Source organism: Astatotilapia calliptera, chromosome 3, assembly GCF_900246225.1.
Source record: "Astatotilapia calliptera chromosome 3, fAstCal1.2, whole genome shotgun sequence".
Taxonomy (NCBI): domain Eukaryota; kingdom Metazoa; phylum Chordata; class Actinopteri; order Cichliformes; family Cichlidae; genus Astatotilapia; species Astatotilapia calliptera.
Window position 1 is genome coordinate 16,414,521 of NC_039304.1, and position 16,125 is coordinate 16,430,645.

Here is a 16,125-nt window from a genome sequence, read left to right on the forward strand (position 1 = left end):
GAGTCTATCCCTCAGAAAACGCGGCTGCTGAATTGAAAGGTCTAATTTAATGTCCAGGTTTGTCTTCCTTCACTTATTTTTGGCACCATGTAACAAATGTGCATGACACTCTTCCAGAAGTGAATAGGAAACACCCGCAAACAAAGAATGAGCAGCTGCTTCGTACTCTGACGCTTTTATATACTCTCCAGATTCACTTCTGTGACTCAACAAGTTGTTGTTGATATGACTCTTGTTCATTTCTGACATCTGAGGAACTGAAGATCCAGTGGATTACTTTTATTTTTGACATCCTAACAACAGCAGAAAATTCTTAGTGATTGCATGACGGGCAGCTGATGCTACCAGTAGCAGGCCGGAGCAACACTGCATGGAGAAAAGTCTCGAAAATCGAGTCCCATTGCAACAGTCAAGCACCTATCTATGCTGTCTGCCTTTACAAACATTCGAGAAAGAATGAGCCATTTGAATATGAGCAACAAGTCAGTTTGTGAAATTCTTCCTTAGTACACATTTCATGATCAGCCATGAGTGGTTTGATTGCAAAGTGAAAGTGTTTAGGAACCACAGCAACTCAACCATGAAGTTGTAGAGCAGGGTCACCGGGTGACTGGGTGGCTGGAGCTCCAAACCTCATCTGTCCTTAACATCAGCACAAAAAGTGTGCACCGGGAGTCATGGTTTCCATGGCTGAGCAGGTCCTGTTGGTGTAATGTGCACTTTTTTTCCACACAATATTTGTGTAAACTGTAGTGTGCACAATCAGAGTCTTTGATACGAGTTTGAAACCAAATAAAAAAAAAATATGACTGTCTTCATGTTGTGTTTTTCTTTTTTTTTCTTTTTTGCAACTGGCATTTTTGAAAGGATTTTCTCTCTAAAGGAGAGGGGCTTACAAGACTAATAGTCTATTTAAAGCAACCTGGATGTACACCAAGATTTTACAGGTTCTTCTTTTGCCTGTCAACCACGTCTCCACTTATTTTAATGAAATTCAGATTGGTTTTCCAACAAGCGTTGTGTTACATAGTAACTTCTGCAGGATTTTCTCTTTGTTCCTGCTCTGGGTTAGATCCTGCTTTAACTCTATCCAGCTGAACTCTGAGGTTGTTATCCTTTATGTCTTAAACAGCCTTGACTGTGCTCTTACAGGTCAGGTACTTAATTAATGCCTCATCAATCAGAGCAGGCTGGTCTTTGGAGAATGGCTGCATTAAAGCAAACCAGAAGATTTTCGAGTGCTGCAACAACTTATAGTGTAAAAAAAATTATGTATTTCTTGCACTATGAAAGCGCATAAAGCTATTCTGGTAGATCCCAAAATGACATTTTAAACCTTTAAATGTATTTAAGAGAAGTGAACTCATAGGTTTAATATGCAGAGCATACATGCTCGTCTGTATAATGTTTTTGCATGAGACCGTGAGGACCGGCCGTCACGTGGCTACAGCTTGACTTTTCCCATTAAAGTTTTCCCACCAGTCGCAGGTGTGGACCGGTCGTCTGGTCCCTGTTTGGCCACAAATGTCTGGGATGTGTCAGGCCGTCCTCAGCTCTGCTCCCTTTGTAGTCTGCAATGGGAGGCTCGTTTTGTCTTTGTAGTCATTAAGCAGAACCTTATTTTGGCAGCCACCGTGTTAGAGGGGACAGGTGATTTATAGCGGAGGGAGCAACAGGGTGATCCCTGCCATTCGTTTCTTTTTTGGGAGGGATGGGGGCTCATTCTGGATGTTTTTATGGCGTCTAAACACACTCTACAGTCTATTAGTACCCTGTGCGCAGGACTCGGAGTCCAGGATTAGCGATCAAAAGACTGATGGCGGGGGCACTGGGGTAAAAGGTTGGAGGTAACATTAGCCCGGCCTGCCCAGGTGGCGTGGCTGGAAAGAGACTCCCATATGTGGTGTAGATGGGTCAAACGTGGGCTGTGTGTGTGGGTGGAGGCTTCCAGCATGCTGTATGTGGAGCCTGTGTGTGCATGACTTTTATGGAGCATACTGAACTCCGTCTAGTTGGATCTGAACCATAACTGATTAGATTTCAGGCTCAGAGTGGTGACCGCTGACCTTCTTACAAATGAAATGTGGTTGATTTTTCCGCAGCCACATCTCACCTTCACAGCACTTGGTGTGCCACTGCAATCTACTTCACTTACTCTGAAAAAACCTACTTAAAATCACCCTTTTTGCCAAAGTTCCTGTGAGCAGCTTTGAGTAAAAATGAGGAAAAAGACAGAAATTAAAAAATTGGGTTTTAATTTTGCCTGGGCAGTCATCCTTAGAATTAAAAAAATAAGGGAATTAAGTAACATTGAATAGATTTCAGTTTTGATTCCTTAAGATGACTTTTTACTGAAAACTAAATAGACTTTGTTGGTATGCTGTATACCTAACAGGTCATGAATGTACTGAACTGACACGAAAAGTCATCATTATCTGAATCTACTGTTGAAAGTACTGGTTTGCTTTGCTTCCTACTTTATATTATGTAAGTTTAATATAATGTGTGATGTAGGTATAGAACTATTTTAGCTTTGGCCAGTTAAATGCTTGACGTGTCTTTTACGACCTGCTGTTCGGGACATATCTAACAACGAATTTTGCAAATTTTAAATGTAGCAAAAAACACACAAGAGTTCATTTTTTAAAATTCAATAAATAGGTTTATTCTTATTGGTAATCTTACAGCAGTCTCTCACAGTGTGGTTTCTAACCATTTATATGTCTTGCTGGCCATGACACAGCTGGTGGTCTCATATGTGGGTGGCCTCATCCTCAGTGTCTGAGTCATGTGGCAGAGAGAGCTGGGCTTCAGGGAGGTTGTTGCACTGCAGGTAGCTGAAAACGACTTGGACCTGAACACACACACACACACACATGCACACACACACACACATCAGGTCCATGGTGAAAGAAACACACGTTTCTAAGTTATCACACACCTCAGAGCTTTGAAATGTATTTCAGTTCAAAATTTTGCACAATTTCTGGAAACTGAAAACTGATGATGTCATTATGTCATACTTTTTTGGAGTTTCAGTCATTGATCGAGTCACGAGGTGTAACTGAATAGTCTGAGCAGCCATAAAAAAAGAGCTGCTTGAATTCCCTACATACCAAGGAAAGGTAAAGTTTCCTTTACTACCTCCTTTAGCACAGGATGCATTGGCTGGACCATAAAGTATGGTCAGCCTTCATAGCAAATCAGTCAAAAAACCCAAAATGTCCCAAAAATTATCAGAAAAATTAACGAAGTGGGTCAGATCTTATAAATGTTAAACAGAAGTATGTTTCCATGTTCACACTATAGCTTTTTAGTATGTTTTTATTTTTTAACAACAGTTTTTTAAACCCAGAGGTGAAATATGAACAATAATGAAGATGCTGCCTCTTCAGATCAAGCTTCTAGCTCATGGGCAGGCAACTCCAGGCCTCGAGTGGCGGTGTCCTGCAGGTTTTAGATCTGTCCTTGATCCATCACAGCTGATTTAAATGGCTAAATGACCTCCTCAGCATTTCTTGAAGTTCTCCAGAGGCCTGGTAATGAACTAATCATTTGATTCAGGTGTGTTGACCCACGGTGAGCTCTAAAACCTGCAGGACACCGGCCCTCGAGGCCTGGAGTTGCCTACCCCTGTTCTAGCTTATATCAAAATTTCTTTAAGGTTTGCTGTAATTGAATTTGTATTAATTAAGTCTACTGCTCTATTGCCAGCATTAAGAATATTTGTTAATTCATTTTTACATCAGGTTAGCTGGTGTAGGCTTGAGCCCCCAACCTCTGTCTCTGAAACAGACAAATAGAGACAGACAATCATTCTCATCTATGTCTAGTTTCAGATCATTGGGTAAGCCAACATGCATGTCTTTGGTGTGTGGGAGGACGTCGGAGTACCCATAGAGGGCCAACATACACACTCCACACAGAAGGACCCCAGCTGGTTGGTGGATTCAAACCTAGGATCTTCTTCCTATGAGATCAGCGTGCCAACAAGTTTGGTTGAAGTAAGGGGGAAATTTTGCAGACTGCTTTCTGGACATTGTAGTTTCAACACGGTAAAACAGCTGGCATCATACTGTTCTTCATCACACATTTCATTGACCTAACAACTTTTTCCATTGACACCAAGGAAAAGGAGGTAGGGAGTCGAGTTTGGACGATATGATCTTATGCCTGTTTTCATGCAAATCTCAACTTGTCATTACATTTTCTCTTATCAAGTTTCCCACTCAGCTGACCTGTAGTTTATACACTCCCAGCTCACAGTTGTGATTTCCTGATTTCTTTTCAAACCATGCCTTTTTGGTAAGTAATGCTCGCTCTTTACGCTGACATTTACTTTCACCTTTCATTTGTTTTTACTAATTATTTCACTTTGGCATTAATTAATCATTAGAAAAAATAAAATAAATAAATACAGCAAATTTGCAGACATTGTGTTAAACACGGCTAATTCCAGACATCAGTCTTTTTCTCAGGTATCCACTCACCTGTACCACCACCTCCTGAGAGATATCCACAGTGGGCCCATGGTGTCCCTGCCCAGCCACTGGGGGGCGTAGGAGACTCGGCCCAAACACAGTGGCAAGGTTTAGTAGAGACATCTTGTTAATGTGTTGCCTCTCTGAGATTCTGGAAGGAAAAAAAAAAGATTGAAAACATTAAAAAAGTTTTAGGCACAGACTGAAAATATCAGCTGATTTGTAAAGATAAAAAATAAAGTTTATATTTCTTACTTCCCGGTGTAAGGTGTTCTAGTTAACTGACCATTACGGCATTTTGTGCAGTTTGTTTAATGAGCTAAGTGTATTTTTTTTCATATTCCTACATATTTTTAAAAGTAAGCATTTTTCAGTTTTAACTAGCAGAGAGAGCAAAATTCACTCAAATAATTATCCTGAAGGTTAAACCAATATAACCATGTCATGGGTGAAGCTGTGGATTCATACCGTTGGAGGTGATACAGCAGGTAGAGGAAGGTGTGGCGGTTGGCATCAGGACAAGACTGCAGCAGGGACAACATGGAGACCAGCCGTGGGTTTTGTTCTTGGATGTCTACATGAAAATCAGCCAGGATGCAGTTAACTGAGTAGTGTCTGTGAGACTCACAGGGCATCATTTAAAGGTGCTGTTCATGTCAATAAAGCTTAGGGAAATAGGGTTATTGTTCACTTCTGCAGAAGGAATTTCAGGGTTTATATACAAACCCCTTTTCCCCTGTATGTAAAATAGAGTTTATATAAAAGATGGACGCTCCCCATTAGTTTGTATGGTGCCACAGTGAAATCTCCAAAGCATTTTGACTGTTGCCATATTGTGCTTTGAAAGCAGATGTGGTGAGCGAGGGGTGGTTCTGACAATTAAAGCACGTTACACAGCACAAGCAAAGCTTGCGAAAAAATTCACCGCAGATGTCATTTCCTAATCATTTTTTTTCTGATTTCAATTTAAAACATGCAGAAGACAAAAGAATAATGTGAAATATTAATAACAATGCTAAATAATGTGGCAGCAGAAGCTACTGATCTCAATGCTCTTTTCTTTACCTTAACAATGTCTTGAAGATGCACCAAAATGCACACCATAGATACTTCACCTTGTGTGTTATCCTCTTGTTTTACTCAAATTCAATTACATTATATATATTTACCATTAAATCAAAACAAGCTCAAGGTAGCACTTTATATTGTAAGGTAAAGACTCTGAAATAATAGACAAAAAACCCCAACAGTCAGACAACACTATGAGCAAGCACTTGAACAGTGGGAAGGGAAAACTCCCTTTTAACAGGAAGAAACATGTAGCAGTGCCAGGCTCAGGGTGGGGTAGCCATCTACTGTGACCAGTTGGGGGGTGAGGGGAGAGAGATAGGTCAAAAGACACTTATGGTGGGTAATAAGGACGCACTGAAGCACCTTTCCTCTGTGTTCACACAGGAACCCTCTCAAATGAGTAATCAACCACAACCACAATGTAAAACAGGCCCACCCTGAAGTGTACCCTGCTTTCTCCTCTTTTCTCGCTCTATTGACAACCATCACATGCAAATGTGCATCATTCAGTAACACTTGAAACTAGTGCTGAAAAACATATCAGTTCACTGTGGTCATAGATCAACAGTTGTTGTGCCATCGGCCTTTATGCAGCCCGATCTCTCTTGCTTGTCATTAAAAAGAAAGCACATCTAAGGTATTTCTGAACTGGCTTCAGTTTTCAGGCTGTGAAAACTCACAGGAAGCAGAATATCTATTTTGATAGATGATTCATCTATAATTGTTTTAGCCTCTTTTTTTCATTCCTTTACAAGCAGTAAAAAGCTTCTAGATGATGAATTTGCACTGAAGAGATACCAGTTCTAACAACAAACTATGCAAGTAGTTTAAAGGTTTAGAGTGAAGTATGCATACAGTATGCATGTGCTTTGTCATGTACAGTGGGGCAAAAAAGTATTTAGTCAGCCACCGATTGTGCAAGTTCCCCCACTTAAAATGATGACAGAGGTCAGTAATTTGCACCAGAGGTACACTTCAACTGTGAGAGACAGAATGTGAAAAAAAAAATTCATGAATCCACATGGTATCCACATGGTAGCCCCATAGCATGGAAACATCATGCTATGGGGCTGTTTTTCTGCCAAGGGGACAGGACGACTGATCCGTGTTAAGGACAGAATGAATGAGGCCATGTATCATGAGATTTTGAGCCAAAACCTCCTTCCATCAGTGAGAACTTTGAAGATGAAACGAGGCTGGATCTTCCAACATGACAATGATCCAAAACACACCGCCCGGGCAACAAAGGAGTGGCTCCGTAAGAAGCATTTGAAAGTCCTGGAGTGGCCTAGCCAGTCTCCAGACCTCAACCCCATAGAAAATGTGTGGCGGGAGTTGAAAGTCCGTGTTGCTCGGCGACAGCCCCAAAACATCACTGCTCTCGAGAAGATCTGCATGGAGGAATGGGCCAAAATACCAGCTACTGTGTGTGCAAACCTGGTAAAGACCTATAGTAAACGTTTGACCTCTGTTATTGCCAACAAAGGTTATGTTACAAAGTATTGAGTTGTATTTTTGTTATTGACCAAATACTTATTTTCCACCCTGATTTACGAATAAATTCTTTACAAATCCTACCATGTGGATTCATGGATTTTTTTTCACATTCTGTCTTTCACAGTTGAAGTGTACCTCTGGTGCAAATTACTGACCTCTGTGCAAGTTCCCCCATTTTAGGTGGGGGAACTTGCACAATCGGTGGCTGACTAAATACTTTTTTGCCCCACTGTACTGGGGATGTGTTGTCTTACCTAGACTTCTTGTCAGACTCTGAAAAAGCTCAGTGGGTATCAGGGGTTCAGGCAGCTCTCTGAAGTAAAGTTTGAGAACACCAGACACAGCGTTCACTTCTGCGCTTCTCAGCTTCGTCACCGCTTCACGGAGATCTGATCAGAAAAGGGACAGATAATGATAATTATCTTTATTACAGGTATCTTCTTTTAACCTTCACTTCCTTCCTCACAGGCACAAGAACATGTATGGGTATGCGCTGCATTGCAGATGTAGATCATCAGGTAAAAGATTTTGAGTCAGTTTTTGTTTTTCTTACGATAAACAAGACAAACAGACCATAATATACGTTTGCCTGCATATTAAGTGTTCATCCTCCAAGACTGCCGTTCATTGATTAATCTGTCTGATATTGAATGTGTGCATACGTTTTTAAAGCAATCAGGTGTTTTTAGCTAAACAGACATTTTAGTCGCTAGCAACAATGACAGTGTTCACTTTTCAGTCAGTTCTTTCCTAGACAAAAGAAACATGTGGGTTTAAAGTCAGCTATCTTTGGCACAGTGCAGCACTAGCAAGAGATAAATGTTTCTGAGATGTTGCACCTAAACTCAAGAGTCAAGGTCAAATGTCACCACTAGTGTTTCTCTTGGAAGAAAGTTACGATTTCAAGGAAATTAATTTGAATTATTTTGGTGATAGTTGAGTTTTTAAAAATTCTTGGTCTGCAACCAATGAACTGATGCCTCTTTGAGCCTTCAGTTTAGCATTTTAATTATATCTTTTTAAGTTATACTGCATGTTTAGTGCTCAAACATTATTGCTAAATACAAACATACAGCACTGTGCAAAAGTCTGGAATCACTTTTCATTTTGTTAAGTAGGCCTAAAAAACTATTCACAGCAACAACAACAACTGTCCTTAATAAATAGGAAAAAGGTGTATCTAAGACCCAGGACCTGAGAACCCTTAAGTTTATCAATCTGCTGTTCACTGAAACCTCATCCGAACAGTGTGGCTTTAAAAAAGGAAGGGAATTCTTAAGGAAGAGAAATAAGGAGAAAAGAATGAGGTATTTCAATTTCATTTTTAAGCATCCCAAATATAGTTCAGTTAAAGTGTTCCTGGATAGAAACACACAATGAAACACCATCAGTCATGGTCTGGCCTCCCCAGAGCCCAGACCTCAATATTGAAGTATCATCTAAATCCAGCCAACATTCATGGAAGAGCTTTGAATGTCCTTAAAGAAACCTGGAGAACTTTTCCTGAAGACTTCTTACAGAAATGACAAGCAAACTGCCCAAGAGAGCTCAGACTGTGTTGAAGTATAAAGTTGAAATTTTGACTTAACCTTATTAGAACTGCATAAATGCTGTTTTTCCCTTATATACTGTACTCCCATGTATGTTTACACATGTTTCAATAACGTGCTGCAGTTTTCCTAACAAAACTTGTAAAAACTTGTTACCATGCTGATATGAGGCACTATTTGGCGGGAAGATAAAACCCAGGATCAAGGAAGTTCAAAGACAACGATGCATGTTATTTCCCTTGACTGCAGTTCCTGATTCTCACTGACTTTTACTATTAACAAAAGGACTGTCCTGAATAATGTTTAGGAAAGAGGATGAGGAAGCTGAAAATGCCTGGGTCATGTTCAGTGTTGGTCAAGTTACTTGAAAAAAGTAATCAGTAACTACTTACTGATTACTTCCCCCAAAAAGTAATCCCGTTACTTTACTGATTACTTATTTTCAAAAGTAATTAATTATTTAGTTACTTAGTTACTTAGTTACTTTTTAAAAACACGATTTACAACCTGAATAGGTAATAAAGCGATAGATCTTTCAGCCCAATTCTACTTTTTCTGCATAATCCATCATACAAAATGTAATCAAATGGAAAAGTCTCTTTTTTTAAACTTGTTTTATTAGTTTTAAGCTTTTAACTTTATGCATCAAGCAAAAATTTAATTATATGCAACATTCTCTGACTTAAAGAAATTAGTTTAACATTTAAACCTATTTTCTGCACATTCCAGCACATGAAATAAAATATTTTTTCTGTTTACACTCAGTCTTTCAAATAGATGCCAGTAAAACACAGCAGAAAATAAATAAAGTCAAAGACTCAGCGGTCCTGTTGCTCTATTTTCACCTGTAAAGCAGGAGTGGGGCAGGCGGAGGTGTGCTCTGGTGCAGGTGTGCAGCGGTCAGTTGAAAAATCCGCGAGTTTCTCTGTGAATTTCCCATTACGTCGTTGCGCACTCGGAGCTTGTTTGGGGGGGGGGGGTTCGGTGTAAAAGAAGTTTTCTTCCCACGCACGATGGACACTAATGTTTTTGTCACTTTTTATGGAATCAAACTCAAAGTAAGGTCAGTACTTCCACGCTTTAAACGCTGCACGCTCATACTCTCTCCCACAATCGATATGTGATCCATTGTTGATCTGCACACAGCTGTTGTCACTAACGGCGCACTCGCTTACGTCACTGTCATGAGACATTCTCGCAAAAAAATCACAGTTTTAGTAACGCAGTAACGCAGCGTTCCTACGGGAAAGTAATGGTAATCTAATTACCGTTTTTGCAATAGTAATCCCTTACTTTACTCGTTACTTGAAAAAAGTAATCAGATTATAGTAATGCGTTACAAGTAACACATTACTGCCCATCTCTGGTCATGTTAAAGAAGACCTGAGTGAAGAGCCTGATGACTGCAGCTCACTCCAATCTGCTCCTTGCATTGCAACAATTCTTTATCACTGCACTTTCCAACAAAAAGATCATTTTTCTGTGTTATGTTTTTCTTACTGTTGTTGAACGCAGCCTTGAGCGTGCTGATTTCACTGGTTGTTCCTGAAATCCTGTAGATTCCCACCTCGTCCATGCCTCTCCTCTCCACTTCCTCCACGCAGCATCGCACCACATGAGGAACCAGCACTCCCTCCTGTCTGACAGAGGATTGAGACTTTAAGCATTGTGTAAGTTATGTTGCATTTGATTGATAGGCTGTTTCATTTCATTTCAATCTCCACTCCCGCCACACTTCTGCTTCCCTTTAATCTACTTTCCCACAAATTAAACTGAAAACTAGCTCCACGAAATGGCACACAGGGGAAATAAAACTCTGAACCAAGCTACAGCTTTCAGTTTCAAGGTGTCTAGACTGTTCGGGTAGGCCAAGAGGGAGCCAGCTGACACACTGACATGATAGGCAGGAACTTACTTTGCCACGGTTTCAATGGGGACGCCAAAGATTGGCGGCTGTTGAACTGTGGAGCTGGGTGGTCCCAGTGGGTGGGGACAGTACTTGAGAGAGAGGGTGAGCTCCACCTGGCCCAGCTGTAGGGTCTGTTTTTTCCATCGCTTATTCAGAGTTTTAGAGTCCAACTGATGAACACAGAAAAAAGTAAAATTCAACTTGACATGGGGTTTTAAAATAAAGGAAATGGTAGGATCATTAGTTAGAAAAAAATCTGTCTGGTGAAATAATTACATTGGGCATTTTTACCCCTAACCTATATATCTGGATTGGCAAAAAAAAGGCACGTGCCAAATTAATGATAATAATAAGCTTCATTTATGCAATACCTTTCAAAAATAGTTGCACAAGATAAGACAGAAAATAAAACAATATGTCTGTCTCTATGTAGCCTGCCTCTTGCCCTGTGGTAGCTGGGATAGGTCCCTGCGTGCTATGTGTGCCAAAAGTCAAGTTTAGACAATGTCCTATGCCCTATTGGTTAACCTAGATTATGTTACCCTCCTACTGTTGTCTCAAGGACATCCTGGCCTACTCTTACTGATAACTGCCTGACATAGAAGCGCCATCAGGTAATGTAGCTCACCAGGCTTTCCAGGCTATAAAACTTTACTCTCTGTCTCTTAAATTCAGTGGCAATTTCAGATTTTGTGGGAGACCCAAGCAAAAATTCACAGAACATTCATTACTATGTTATAAATTATCTGACACCTAAAACAACCGTTCTATTAAAAAAACCCATTAACCCTTTTAACAGGAAGAAAGCTGTGGCAGGCTCAGGGAGGGCCAGCCATCCGCAGTGACCATGTGGGGTTAGGGTAAGAAGATGTCACAAAAAACAAATTATGTGATGCTCTATTATTCATGTGTCTCTCTCACAGTTATTTAATGTTATTTAAGCATTTAGTTATCTATGATTCATTTGATTGCTCCAAAAACAAAAAAAGCTTCCTCATTTTTCTTTTTTCTCTTCCTCTTTTCTCTTCTTCTTTTTCTCACTCACAGAGGGATAACTCCTTCTCATTTCCTGCTGAGTGGCTTTCATTGCTTACAATGGGAGTGAGTGGGGCCCATTTAGGGAGGGCAGGTCTCTCCTACTGTCATTGGAAACAATGGTGCACTACTGTTGCTGTAGTTTAAAATTTGTAGCTGATGCCCAGCCACTTGCCTGCATTTCCCTTCTGCTTTCACTCCACCTGTCATCACCCACTTTGATGTTTGTGTCTTAGGTATTTTATGTTTAAAATAATTTTATGTTTAAGATGTTTTATTTGAATAAACCTCTTGTAGGAACTGTTATCTCTGTCACGGTCCGCTGTGACAGACCGTGTGGAGAGTGCGTGGAGGACTCAGGTGCGGACACGAGTGACACGGGAGTAAACTTTAAACAAAAGCGAGCCTTTTATTGTGGCTGGTAACGCAAGAGAAACAAACAAGAATAAGGGCAGCTCAAAAGCAATAACTAAACAGAAACATAAACTGGGAATGAACTAAGGTAAGGCTATGAATACAACAGACCGGGCATGGAAACATGGAGGGTGGGAACACAGACGACGCGACACAGACTGTATGAAACACAGAGACTAAATACACATGAGGGATGATCAGGGGAAGTGGATGCACACGGGGAACACAGGTGACACTGATAATCATAACAAGACACGGCAGGAGTGAACGTAACACTGATGGGAGATGGGCAAAGTAAAACAGGAAGTACACAGAGGTTCAAACGGGAGGAGAGAGAGCACGGGGAGAACGCAGACATAACGGGCTGGGGAAAACATAGAATAAAACACAAAGAGAGACGAGGGCTCATAAATACACAGAGGGGCACACAGGGGGTAAGAGTCACGAAGGGAAAACACATAAGGAACAACGTAACAGATCAACCCAGGAAGCATGGCCTAAATAAAGAACAAAATACAAAAATACATGAAAACTAAGAATACTGGGCCCACATGGCCCAGGACCATGACAATCTCGTCCTCTACTTTGAGCCAGTTTGTGACAAATGGCCACGATGCCAAATAGTAAAAGTACTTCAGCTAATCATTCAGTTCAATTCATTTCAAGCCAGAGATTAATAATAACCAATGATTACATGCAAATGCATGCATTTAGAAAAGTACGAGCTAAGTTAGCCATCAACACTGACTCAAACTCCATTTTCACTAATTGGTATTAAATATCCTGGACAAGTCCTGTTACAACGTGAACCACAGTTTCTGTGGGCTCAAACCCAGAATAGACATTAATCATCTCTGCAAATTAAAGAGGAACTGCAACTGTTAAAACCCATTTTTAACATATTTTTTTCTTCAGTGTTGCTGGGAAAGATCTTGGATTATATGTTTAATATTATATTGAAAACCAGCTTACTGGTATTAATAAAGATAAAGCTGAAGTTCTTAGGCCTCTCCGTACCTTTACTGTATTTTTTCCCAGAACAGTATCATCCTGTCCATTTGACTGACTCACACATAACACCCTCAAGTTCTGTGCACCGTCCACCTGGAAAGACAGCTCCTGTTTAAAATGTAAAAAAAAGATGTTAACAATGAAAAAAGACTTTAACTTCCTTAAGCTGCATGTGGAGAATCTATGTCTTATTCTAAATCCTTCACTTCGGCCTACTAGTCGGATTTAGTGTTGATTTTACTGCCTCTGATAATGTTTAAAGCATGGTATTGTCACACCAGAAGTGCAGACTTTTGTAATCCCCTAAGCTCAAACCTGACATCATGTCGGATACTGGCTAGACATGAAGAAGAAATGAAGAATTGCTACCTTGAACTGGTTGACAAATCCCATCTACAAGATAGTAGGACTTTTCCTCAAATGCTCTGATGTCTCTTATTTTCTTTACTTTAACAAATTAACTCAATATTAAAGCCAAATGTAATATTTCATATTTCAAAAGGCTTGAGTCTAACCTGGTCCCAGTGAGGGTTTAGGCTGAGGACTGAAGAGTGTGTCTGGGTCTGCTGATCGTAAAACTTGAAGCCATCCACTTCCACACACACATACACACCTGAGTGAGAAAGAGAGCATCATTAATGACCACAAAACTATTTAGCTTAGACAGAAGATAGCCCAATCTCTCATGATGCTTCAAAATTGCTAAGAAGCATACAAGCTGGCTGCTGTAGGCCAGCGGCAGAATCAATGGCCACACTCAAAGTCCCACATAGCGCCTCCTCGTTCAGTCCTGAGGAAAGAGACAGAGACAAATCTCACTGGATTTATTCACGCTGAATAAAAGCATAATGGTAATACAGGACACACACGAGGAAAGCTGTGGTAAAAGGTATTGTGGGTCTCATGCAAAGATCAAAGAGAGAACCTCACACAGTGTATTGCATTTCAGACACAGATGTGATTGTGTGGTGAGAAAAAAGTGAGTCTTAGATGTGTACCGGCGTTAGTGCTATGTAGAGGTGGCTGCTGGGTCATTCTCAATTTCACACACGAACTGGTCAACGTGAGCAAGTCTGGAGGGACAGTTTCTATGTCTGGCAAACATGACACAAAGCAAATAACAATCAGTTGACAGAAGAGTAACACATTAGTCTGGACCCCAGTGAGAGAAACTTGAAGCTCGGCTCAATTAAAGCTAAAAAAATAAAGCATATGAAAGGCAGGCTGCACCCCCCCCCCACCCCCCCCAAAAACAAAACAAAACCCTAAACTGCCATTCCTCATAATGACTACTTGAGGCTGACTCCAAAAGTGAGTCAGCTCCTAACTACTCCCATTTTAAAATAATATAGCTATGGGATTTAAGTGATGTTAATTCGTACTAAGGGACCCATAGTGTACCAAGAAAATGCTACCACTACCAGCTTGAATTGTTAATTTAGCCATGCATTCATGTTGTTCTTGCCCAATTCTGATGTGATAATAAATGGATAATAAAATGCTGCCTGATGTTCATCAAACCAGGCAGCATTTTATTATCCAATCTTGGTGAGCATATGAGATTCAGTTTCCTTTAGCTGAAAGGAGCGGCACCTGGTGTGGTCTTCTGCTGCTATAACGTCCATGTTGTGCATTTAGAGATGCTCTTCTGCACACTCTGGTTTTGACAAGTGGTTATTTGAGTTACTGTTGCATTCTTGTTGGATCAAAGCACTTCAGCCATTCTCCTCTGACTTCTGAAATCAACTAGGGGACTTCCACTTACTGGATATTTTCTCTTTTTCATGCCATTCTCTATAAACCCTATAGATGGTTTTGTGGGAAAATCCAAGCAGATCAGCAGTTTTTGAAATACTCAGAGCAGCCCGTCTGATACAAACAACCGCACCACATTCGATGTCACATTTCTTCCTCATTCTGATGATCACTTTGAAATTCAGCAGGCGACCTTGACCAATGGCTACAAACTTAAATGCAAGGTAATGTCATGTGGTGTTCTGATGAGATATCCGATATGAGATACGAGTAAACACAGATTTTAACAGCTGTACTTAATAAAGTCATCAGTGAGTGTGTAGTAACGGTAATTAGCTGTTATCTGGCTCTGCGACGTACCCATACATAGCAACCAAGCTAGCTAGTATTATAACCAGCTTATAGTGGCCAGAAACAAGTAACAAGTTTTTTTTGCTCATATAAATGATGCAACACTGCCTCACATGACCTACAGAACATTTTCTAAGACCCTCAACTTCCTTAAACATAACAAGTAGGCATTTTATAAAAACCACATGCTGTCCACGAGACATCTCACGTTCGCTTCTCTCCTAAGTCGACTCAACTCTTACACACAGCCTGCTAGCAGCACAACAGAAGATGGTATTTTAATAAGTAATTACAAATGTTAATAAATTAAACTAAATAATTACTTACGTTTAGTTCATTATTTAGCTACTAAACTAAAGTAAAATATGCTCTGGGGCGAGATTGACTTCAATCACTTTCATGACATACAGCTGGCCACAAATACTTAACAGTGCTTGAAAAGCTACAAATAGATTTGCAGAGTAGCCGTAATTACACTCCAGAGTGGTCAAAAGCTGTGTACTCACTAGCTGTGGTGAGTTTGAGTATGGCCTGCCTCCATTCTTCTAGTTCATAGAGAGAGGAGAAGAGGAGAGCGTGACTCTGTGATAAGACAAAAACAGGCCATTGTGTAATCTTAGTCTGTTGTTTAGGACTTAAGTGAACTACATTAGAATGTGTGTGTGCTCGTATACCTTGCCACTGGGGCTGTGCAGCTCCAGTCTGTAAGCAATCAAGTGTGTGAGCAACATCAGCTCCATTTGTTCCAGTTTCTTCTGGCTACGAGCTGCCAGGCTCCTGGATGTTTTCTTCATACAGAGAAATGCAGTGACATTTGTAATGTATGTTTTCTGAATTTAGGCTGTCATTTTCAGCACCTAAAAATACTTAAGTATCACCATTATCTCATTGTCTGGTCACTTTAAAAAGTTATTAAAATTGTTTGTTTCCTCTTTACTGTAAAACTAAAAGTTGTTAGTCCCTTGTTCTACTGTGCAGACTGATGAGTATGTTTAGGTACTAGAAAAAACAACCCCGTTGTTAAATGTAGGTTGCAGGCTGTATTATGAAG

At 40.3% G+C, this 16,125-nt stretch overlaps 1 protein-coding gene and 1 long non-coding RNA gene across 2 annotated transcripts in view; one reads left to right on the plus strand and one right to left on the minus strand.

Annotated features, from left to right (window-relative positions):
* Positions 1–2,639: 2,639 nt before the first annotated feature.
* The window catches only part of LOC113018726 (active breakpoint cluster region-related protein), a 21,576-nt gene continuing 8,090 nt past the window's right edge, over positions 2,640–16,125 (minus strand). The window contains exons 11-22 of the mRNA XM_026162053.1: positions 15,749–15,862; positions 15,581–15,656; positions 13,967–14,062; positions 13,684–13,758; positions 13,484–13,581; positions 12,975–13,076; positions 10,515–10,678; positions 10,100–10,239; positions 7,304–7,438; positions 4,950–5,055; positions 4,491–4,632; positions 2,640–2,854 (exon numbers count right to left, since the gene is read on the minus strand). Coding sequence (XP_026017838.1) covers positions 2,753–2,854; positions 4,491–4,632; positions 4,950–5,055; positions 7,304–7,438; positions 10,100–10,239; positions 10,515–10,678; positions 12,975–13,076; positions 13,484–13,581; positions 13,684–13,758; positions 13,967–14,062; positions 15,581–15,656; positions 15,749–15,862 — 1,350 coding nt within the window. The 3' untranslated portion in view covers positions 2,640–2,752. The remainder of the gene's footprint in view (positions 2,855–4,490; positions 4,633–4,949; positions 5,056–7,303; positions 7,439–10,099; positions 10,240–10,514; positions 10,679–12,974; positions 13,077–13,483; positions 13,582–13,683; positions 13,759–13,966; positions 14,063–15,580; positions 15,657–15,748; positions 15,863–16,125) is intronic.
* Positions 3,617–4,520, plus strand: LOC113018727 (uncharacterized). Its single transcript, XR_003271851.1, has 3 exons — positions 3,617–4,138; positions 4,222–4,305; positions 4,479–4,520. It is a non-coding gene; the product is annotated as an uncharacterized LOC113018727 (long non-coding RNA).